We start from the raw sequence: 8957 nt of genomic DNA on the forward strand, positions 1-8957 counted from the left end.
GACACTCCTCTCCGGTCTCACTTGGACCTGAAGCAAGATGGCCACACGAGTCCAACTTTTGCTGAGATGTGGAAAGGTTGCATTTTTTGACCTTTTTTGACCTTTAATTTAGCTTAAAGTCAGGTTCCACTGAGATTTGAACTCAGATCACTGGATTCAGAGTCCAGAGTGCTAACCATTACACCATGGAACCTCTATGTCCTACAAAAATACACAGTTTTGGTAGACAGTTTCTTATTTGGCATCCGCTAGTATGTCATCTGTGCAGGGAATAGGACATAGAAGGCATACAACGGTACCAATGACAAAGAAGCTAACAAGACACAGAAACCGTTTCAGGCTAACTTAAGAATTTTAGTATGACATAATTATGTTAAAACCACAGACCCCTATCCATTTCTTGCTCAACAGGGCTAATTTTGTGGGCAGGTATTTTTATACAGAATCTGCATTTACCTTGGAAAAATAATCATAAAGATGGTTTTCCTTTTTGCGTTGCGTGGCTGTTGCGTGAACCCAGCACAAGTTTCGATTGAGTTATGTTACATGTTAGAATAGTAAGAGAAGTCTACACATGGCAGAAAATCAAAGAGAGAGGTTTGGTGGTTTAAGTGGTGAGTGACATTCCCTTGAAGTAAGAAAGCTCTTGTTGCACCCTCGTCACAAACCGACAGTGACGAGTGAGACTTACGCAACAAAGCCAATTATTAGCTTAACTTAAAGGCAACATAAATGGCAAGTTTAAACTAACAGTGGTGTGTGAAATCAGTCATTTCAGCAGTGCCGGTGAGTGCATGAGTGGAAAGTGTGTAATGTTGTATAGCGTCGAAACAAACCACGACGTCAACCAAAAAACATATGAGTGTCTCAGGAGACAGGGACCTAGTGAGACTAAAGAGGGTTTTTAACAGAGTGCACTGGTACAAAGGGCCCATGTGTTGCCAGTGTTGCTGATGAGCTCAGGTGTTTCCACTCTGCTGATGACCCTTTGCCACGCCCACCTCTAAAAAGGTAAAAGGAAGCTGCCAGAGGAGAGTGGCACAGGAGTCCTAACTTTGCAGACTGGTCAAGTAAAGAACCTTAACTTAGCTCTGAAGATGGTCGTCATGGTGGTTTTTCTTCTGGCTTTTGTTGGAGCGGCATCTTCAGAACTCCCACACAGGTGTGACCCGGAGCAAGCACAAGAAATGCCGACTCTTTGCTCAAATTACAGAAACATTTTACACCTCGAAGATGTTCAGACAAAACTTGAAGAGAACCAAATGCTGCTGCGAGAGAGGATTGACACTCTGGAAGGTAGAACCAGACTGCAGCTTGATTCTGCAAGCGACAATATTAGTGCGCTTGAAAGGTTGGTGACAAACGTTTCAAATGCACAAAAGGACCTAGAAAGGATGAAGTCACAAACTGAGATGGAGTTGAGAGATGCAAAGACAAAGCTGGAGGAACAGGAAGTTGACATTGCCAGCCTGAAGAGAGAAGTTGGAGAACTGGTCAAACACGGGGAGAGAGTCGGGGGAAACATCAGTGAGATTGAGGAGAGACTTGATGCAACTGAGAGGCAGCTAAGGGAGAGAAAAGAGAAACTTGAAAATCTGGAGTCAGAAACTGGGGCTGCGTTCAATGCCACACAGAAACTGCTGACTCTACACAAGAAGGAACTCTCCCACCTTAACTCGACGGCCCGGAAGCTTGAAGTCAAAGTCGAAGCCCTACTGAATGCCACGGAAATACAAAATGACAGCGGAGGTAAGTTTTTAAGTCTGTATTATCTTAAGAGAAATTAATAAATGTTTTCATGAATTGACTGCAAAAATGTCCTTTTGATAATGACTCGAGTTTTCAGCTCAAAACTGAATGATCAAAAGGCTGAAGTTGATTGATTCAGGAATGTTGATGAACTGCAGTGGACCAGCAGAAGGCTGACATTGACTGTCTCAAGAGCGATGAGATGGTCCAATCCCTCAACAAAAGCAACTTGTACCCTGAAAATAGATAAATACCGAGCTGCTGCCTTTTCATAAATGTAGAATGTAAAATTGTGTTTAAAGTAACATTATTATTTTTTTATTTTTTTTTTTATTTTTTTTTTTTTCCTGCAGAACTCAGAACTGAAGAAAGTGAACTCTCATTAGAGGTGATGCGCCTTAGATTCGAAGGTAAGGGAAAGCATAGTAAGAAATAGTTCAAGATGCTAAACACATACACCTGAATTTAACAATGTTTGCATTTCTTTCATCAGTCAATGCCAAGGTGGCATTTTCTGCAACTATAATCGAATCCAACGATGCGTTCACTGGACCCAGCATCAACAGCACCAACAATATTCTCATCTATAACCGAGTCTTCACGAACGTTGGCTTCGCTTACAACTGTAAAACGGGTATGTTCTACATGCATAACCTTCAGTAAACTGACCAATGATTAACAGATCTGAAAGTATGCGGCTTTAATAAAATGGAATGCATCCTCTATATTATTGGATATCATCTGTCAGATGATTGCAGAACATTGCAAAGTCTTCCTTCCACGGCCTCTGACGCTTTTCCACAAGTTGCCTATAAGTCCATTGACCTTTGTGTGTTGGTGATTTTGTTACTTTTAGACTAAAGGTGGCTAATTGTTTTCCCCAGTTTGTAATCTTTATGCTAAGCTAACCAGATGCATGGCTTTATCTTCATTTTTAACATGCAGACATAAGAGTGGTGTCGATCTTATCATCTAACTGAGAAGATGATGGTTATTTGTGTTTCCGTTTAGTAGAAAAATGTATTAAGAAGTAAGGACAAATGTTTTTCTAACTTCTTGATGTCATTGCGTTCTTCTCTTCAACAGGCATCTTCACTGCTCGACTGAAAGGTGTTTACCACTTTTCATTCATGACTTTCGGCTACAACGGTCACACTTCAGGAGCCATCCTGGTGAAGAACAGGCATTACCAAGTGAGCACCTGGGAATTCACCAGCTCAGATAACAGTGACACCACCAGCAACACGGTAATCCTTGAGCTGAATGTCGGAGAGACCGTCAACGTCATCCTGTGGAAGGGTGGAAACATACATAAAAGTGTATTCAGTGGGTTCCTCATCTTTCCAACATTGTAGATTTTAGAATAGAATGAGATGCCATGTTTGTTTATTCAAGGACGCATGTCTCAATCTGTTCTTCTTCCTTTCAGCAATTTCTCATGTAAAGTTTAAACATTTTGGAGGATTGTGGAAATGTCAAAATGAAACAAATGTTGTTGTTGTAAAACAGTTTTTGGCTTCCTGTGCATCAAACGCCTCACTAGTTAAAGATGTTTTTAAAACCCGAGATCAACATATGAACATTGGGTTGTACATCTCGAAGCTAGGTCTAGGTTGGCGTTGATCTCCACCAATGGCATAGACGCTCTTCGTGTGTCACCACTGAGAAGTTGCTTCTAAACTCCTGCATGTCAGCGAGCCTTTTCCAGCTGTCCTGTACGGGGTCATAACATAGCATGTGTGCGATGACAGAAAAAAGGTAAAGATGGAAATGTTCAGACCCCAGCTGTGCATCTGTGGGACAATCTAGGTCAGGGGTGGCAAACTCGAGGCCCGCGGGCTGAATCCGGCCCACCACGTCATATTATGTGGCCCGCAAATCCGTCAGCAAAAAGTTAGACTTGATGATAAAAAGATTCCCATAGTCGAAATGATGAGCTACTTAAACAACAGTCATAGAAGCAGCTCTTTGGCTGGTTACTGTACAGTTGAAATGTATTGTGAGTATATTGAAGACTACTTTAAACGTGACTTTAAAACGGATGAAATACTTCACGTGGGATTGTGCAAACGCACCCTTAAAAGGATTTTAAGCATTGAACAAAGTTATTAAAATAACTTGTGTTTGATATTTTCTTTAAATGTTTAATGTAATGTGGGTTTCTTAATGAACCCTAAATTAAAAGGATTTAAGTTGCAACAGAAATGTGCTGAAATATATTTTATATTTATATAACTGCATGTACAATATTTTAACACTTGAATAATCAAATGCAGAGTTATTTACCAATATGTTAGGAGTAGTTGCATTTACAACCGGCCCTTTGAGGGAAACCATGATGCTGATGTGGCCCAGAGTGAAGATGAGTTTGAGACCCAAGATCAAAAGTTCGAGTTAATGGTCACTGTTCTGAATCTTTCACGGTGGAGAGGGGCATGAGACAGGGGGATTCACTGTCACCCATCCTCTTTGTGCTTAGTATTGAACCTCGAGCAGAAGCGATACACCAAGATATACAAATTCAAGGAATAGTGGATGAAGGTGGAACAGCCCATAAAACAGCTCTTTTTGCAGATGACATGTTGCTTTCAACACTTTACTGCTAAAGCCTAATTTTCACCTTTTTTAAGTTGACGTTTCAGGCTAAGAATAACACTTCAAGAAAGTGCTTCAAAACAACAGATTTACCAATCCAAAGTTGATTTCATGAATACCTGATGTTTTCACCACTTTACCGTCCAAAGCTGCATTTTCCTCTTTTAGGCTCACAAAAGATTTTTATAGCCCAAAAGTCGATTTTCTGAAGAAAAAAAAAAATAGTTCACATGATATTCTTCCAGAAAGTGCTTCAGAACTAAATATGTATTCAATGTTGATTTCATTGATACCTGATGTTTTTACAAATTTACTGCCCAAAGCTGAATTTTCATATTTTAGGGTCCTAGTTTCAGGCTGACAATAGCCCACATGTGGCTTTTGTGAAAGAAAACAGAGTTTACATTATGTTCTTCAAGAAAGTGCTTCAGAACAATAGATTTACCAGTATATGATATGACCTTCAGAAGAAAACGAGACCACCAGTGAGAAGACTCGCTATTTCTATAGAGCTTTTCTTAATGATGGTTTCCATTGTTTCCTGCTTCGCTTCTAATTAACAACAGTAATAACTTTTCCCTGCAAAACCTACTGCTTCACACTCCAGTCCAGTAGCTGACGGTAAGGTTTCTCTAAGCGTGTTTGCCAACTGCCAATAAAACCAGAGAAGAAGAACACGGACAACGCATTAGTTCCGGAAAGCGTGTTTCTCTCCGGAAGAAATATCCATCTGGCGTTGCACTCAAACGGTATTGTAGGTACAGCTGATTGTTTGTTATTAACGTTAGCGTAACGTAAGTTGTCTTTATATGTTCATGAGTGCGATAGAAATTCGTATCACACACAACAATAAATAGTAACTAGATGATACATTAACTTGGTTCACATTAGCAGCTTGAGTTAACGTTACGCTCGTGAACAGAATTGTTAGCTAGCTTGCTGTGTAAAAAGTGAATGCTAAGTTAATGACTTCGAGTAACGTGAAGGGTACTTGCGGCCATGAAATTACTTTATCTTACTGCAATGTTTGAAATTAAAAGATGTGCATAATGCTCGTGATTAAATGTGACGTCAAATATTTCTGCTCAGCCAACTAGTGTTAGCTGTTGTGTCTAACGCTATTCTAATAATAACAGCGTCTCCTTGTACATTCGCTCCAGTATTCGGTACAATTAACGACATGTAATAATAATGCTATTGATCATCTGTAAGGTCAGCAAACAATTCGGCTTAATATAACGTTAGTGGTCCGTGCACGAAGTATAATTAATGTTCCGTTGTTCACGTTGTGTAATGAACAATGTCAGTTTAGGGGTATTGCCTCATCTCATTGGTCTACTTGTGCAAATGTGTTCTGCTAAGTGTGAGTTCGTTGTTCCATAGCCGATGCTGCCTAAACGCGGTTAAAGCTCTAGCTGTGTTATTGGCGCATTGAATGAACACGTGCACTGATTCAGTGCAGGCTCCACAGAGACACTGCACACATGAAAGCTAAATGAATTCGTGCATTAACTTTATGAGAGAACAACGAGATCTGCTGGTTCTATGACCTCAGTATTTGTCCTCAAATGCACGTGTCAAAGTTTGTCAAAGCACAACAAGTTTCATGCTATTTTGTCATTTAAAATAGTCAATACACTATAGTTAATTAACAGCTTCTGGGTTTTCATTAAACAACTTTTAATGAACAGTGAATTGCTCCTGAACAAACTTAACAAGGAAGCTGCAATACTAAGGATTAGTAGCCTACTACTTTATAATAGATGACAAAAGATTCTGAAATAAAGTTTGAAGATGGGAAGGAGCTGATTGGCTGGCCTGAAATTCATGTTTCCATGATGCCAGCGGGCATCAGGTAGAAAAAATTTGAAGAGTGAAAATGTAGTGTTATACAGTATGTTATCACTGTTGTTAATACAGGCTTGTGTTGTAAACAGAAACATGTGCACCCTGTTGCAGACTGCCATATTGAAAACGCTCTTAAAGTGTGGGTTGGGATGCTGGAAAGTGACATTTATGCGGTGGAAAGTCATGCTGATGAAGCATTCTGTACACAGCCCAGAGGATTATCCTGCAAAAGGATTTTTATTATTCATTTATTTTATTTTATGTAGAATAGTTAAAAGTGTGAACAGTAAGTAAACCTGAAGGATTTTGCATTGAATAGCTTAGTGGCTTCATTGTCATGACAGCAGAGCTGAAATATGCAGAAATATGACTCACAGTTATATACTCTGTTAATTATTCAGGCTATTTGTTTATTTATTTAATTTAGCTCTCCTTAAATTGCAAACACGTTTGAAAATGCGCAACTTTTACTTTGAAGGCGAGCTGTCTCTGTTTCCAACTCTCGACTTCCTTTACTCAATTTTCATTATTAAAGTTGGATAACTGGAACAAGCTGATGTTTTGGTGCACTGAGTTTCATTGCACGTGTTCATTTAATGCAACAACAACAACAGCTAAAGCGTTCAGGCAGCATCGGCTATCGAACAACGAACTCACACGAGCAGCACAGATTTATATGAACACAAGCAGACCAATGAGATGAGGTCATACCCCTAAACTGACATTGTTGATCAAACAACGGCATTTGATGCCCTGCGCAGAAGACTTGTGTATTGATGTGAAGCTGAATTTTCTCTGTTTTTTGGCTCTAACTTTACTTCAATATGTGGTTGGCAGACATAATGGATGAAGAACCAGAGAGAGCCAAGCGCTGGGAAGGGGGCTATGAGAGGACATGGTAAGACCGTTAAACTAATGAATGTTTCAACTTGAAATGTGTTGTTTTTTACATGGATAGATTTCACAATGGTGCCTAGTGATACACAATCCACAATAAGTAAACACAAACAGTAAAACAAGAACAAAGCAGACACATTTACTAAAACAGGAGCATTCACTATCAATCAATAGAAACTGTTCCAGGGTTGTCTAACTTAAAGGAGTCCTCAATGTATTCCACCTATGAGGGGCACAATAGGAGAATGCAGTCTTTCTCACTTCCGTATTCATACATTATCCAAGGCAATGCATTCTTTGAACAATGAACATGTTTAGTACGGCATATTTGTAATACCTTTTAAGCGATGATGAATAAAAGGGTTGCCTGGTAAATACAAAATAGACTGTTGGTCCCTTCAAGTGGTAAGTGATGGGTCACCCTACCTCCTCATAGAGGTTATAATGATGCCTTCTAATACTCACCTGCAATACATTTAAGAGACCTGTGATTGAAGCAATAATGGGTCTTTATAACATGGGACTTTTTATTTGAGCCCCAGGTATTGTACTGAGGGTTTCTCATGCTGTATCGAGTGAAGACTGTAATCAGTCTTATCTGGGTTCAGTAAAGCCGGGATTTATTCGGGCTTTGAATTAGACAAAGCTTTGTCAATAGGTGCTGAATAAATGACCAGACTGAATAAGATCAAATAGAACTTTATTAAACACAAAGAGAAAAATCAAATAAACTCTTGTGCCAGAGATTGATCAAAGATTACAACAGAAGAAGAAATACATTAGAGTATGATATAAACATATATGAACAATATAATAATACTATTAAGTGTTGAAGAAGTAATACTGATGCTAATATAGAAGAGCGAGATAAATATAGTTAAAAAAGCCAACTAAAATAGAAAATGTAAATTACAGCAACACACGATTTAAAAACGAGTAAAAATATGAGTGTATAAGAAGTAATACTAACACCTGTACCTGAAAGGAGCTAAAATAAAGGAGTACTATTGGGAAAGATATTTGAAAACAAAGGATGAATAGAGCTTACAGGTCATTTATATACAATGTGAACAGGATTGTCCATGACTGTCTCTACGGTGCAACATTGTGGAATATGTGTGTTTTCCTACAGGGAGGTGCTGAAGGAGGATGAATCTGGCTCACTAAAAGCCACAGTAGAAGAGATCCTGTTCCAGTCTAAACGGAAAAGGTGTGTGTGTGTGCCTATTGTCTGACAAGTACAAAGAAACATGAACATTATTGATTTGATAATTAGTTGTTATTCTTAAGACCACACTTTTATGATGGAAATGAGACCTCTTTTCTTCTGCTGGCACTTTTGAAATGCATTGTTCTTCTCGTGCTCTTCCTTCTTTGATCAAGGTATGTACTACTAGATTGTCTCTGGAACGTTTTCCTCTGGCTGCTGTATATTTATTTGTATACCCCAGTACTCTGTACTGCTCAGTCCAAAGAAGAAATCAGTTAATTCTCCAAAAGTTACATCAAACGTATCTGCTGCTTTGTTTACATCGTAGGGTAATCGAGAGCCATGGACAAGTGAGGCTGGGAATGGTGAGTGAGTTCTGCCTCCTTCCTACAGAACCTCGTGCTTCACTTATCTGTGTTATCTTAAACCCCAGGGCTGCTGAGATCTCATGTCAACATGGGGGCAAAATACTACACCGCATTGTTTTTATATACAGTTGTGTGAAAAAGTGTTTGCCCCCTTCCTGATTTCTTATTTTTTTGCATGTTTGTCACACTTAAATGTTTCAGATCATCAAAGAAATTTAAATATTAGACAAAGATAACACAAGTAAACACAAAATGCAGTTTTTAAATGAAGGTTTTTATTATTAAGGGGG

General features: G+C 39.0%; 2 protein-coding genes and 1 non-coding gene across 3 annotated transcripts; 2 read left to right on the forward strand and 1 right to left on the reverse strand.

Annotated features, from left to right (window-relative positions):
* Positions 1-121: 121 nt before the first annotated feature.
* On the reverse strand, positions 122-193 carry trnaq-cug (transfer RNA glutamine (anticodon CUG)). Its single transcript has one exon. It is a non-coding gene; the product is annotated as a tRNA-Gln (tRNA).
* An 875-nt stretch (positions 194-1068) lies between these two features.
* LOC116378042 (uncharacterized) lies at positions 1069-3261 on the forward strand. The gene is made up of 4 exons (XM_031839843.1): positions 1069-1749; positions 2103-2159; positions 2243-2383; positions 2836-3261. The coding sequence occupies exons 1-4, from the start codon at positions 1098-1100 to the stop codon at positions 3102-3104; spliced, it is 1119 nt and encodes a 372-aa protein (XP_031695703.1). The 5' UTR covers positions 1069-1097; the 3' UTR covers positions 3105-3261.
* Positions 3262-5051: 1790 nt separating this feature from the next.
* LOC116378041 (general transcription factor IIH subunit 2-like) lies at positions 5052-8826 on the forward strand. Its single transcript, XM_031839842.1, has 4 exons — positions 5052-5093; positions 7030-7090; positions 8222-8299; positions 8628-8826. Exons 2-4 carry the CDS (start codon positions 7035-7037, stop codon positions 8824-8826), a joined length of 333 nt encoding a protein of 110 aa, XP_031695702.1. The 5' UTR covers positions 5052-5093; positions 7030-7034.
* The last annotated feature ends 131 nt before the right edge of the window (positions 8827-8957 follow it).

The sequence above is a fragment of the Anarrhichthys ocellatus genome, unplaced genomic scaffold, assembly GCF_004355925.1.
Source record: "Anarrhichthys ocellatus isolate YVR2014 unplaced genomic scaffold, GSC_Weel_1.0 scaffold2001, whole genome shotgun sequence".
Lineage (NCBI taxonomy): Eukaryota > Metazoa > Chordata > Actinopteri > Perciformes > Anarhichadidae > Anarrhichthys > Anarrhichthys ocellatus.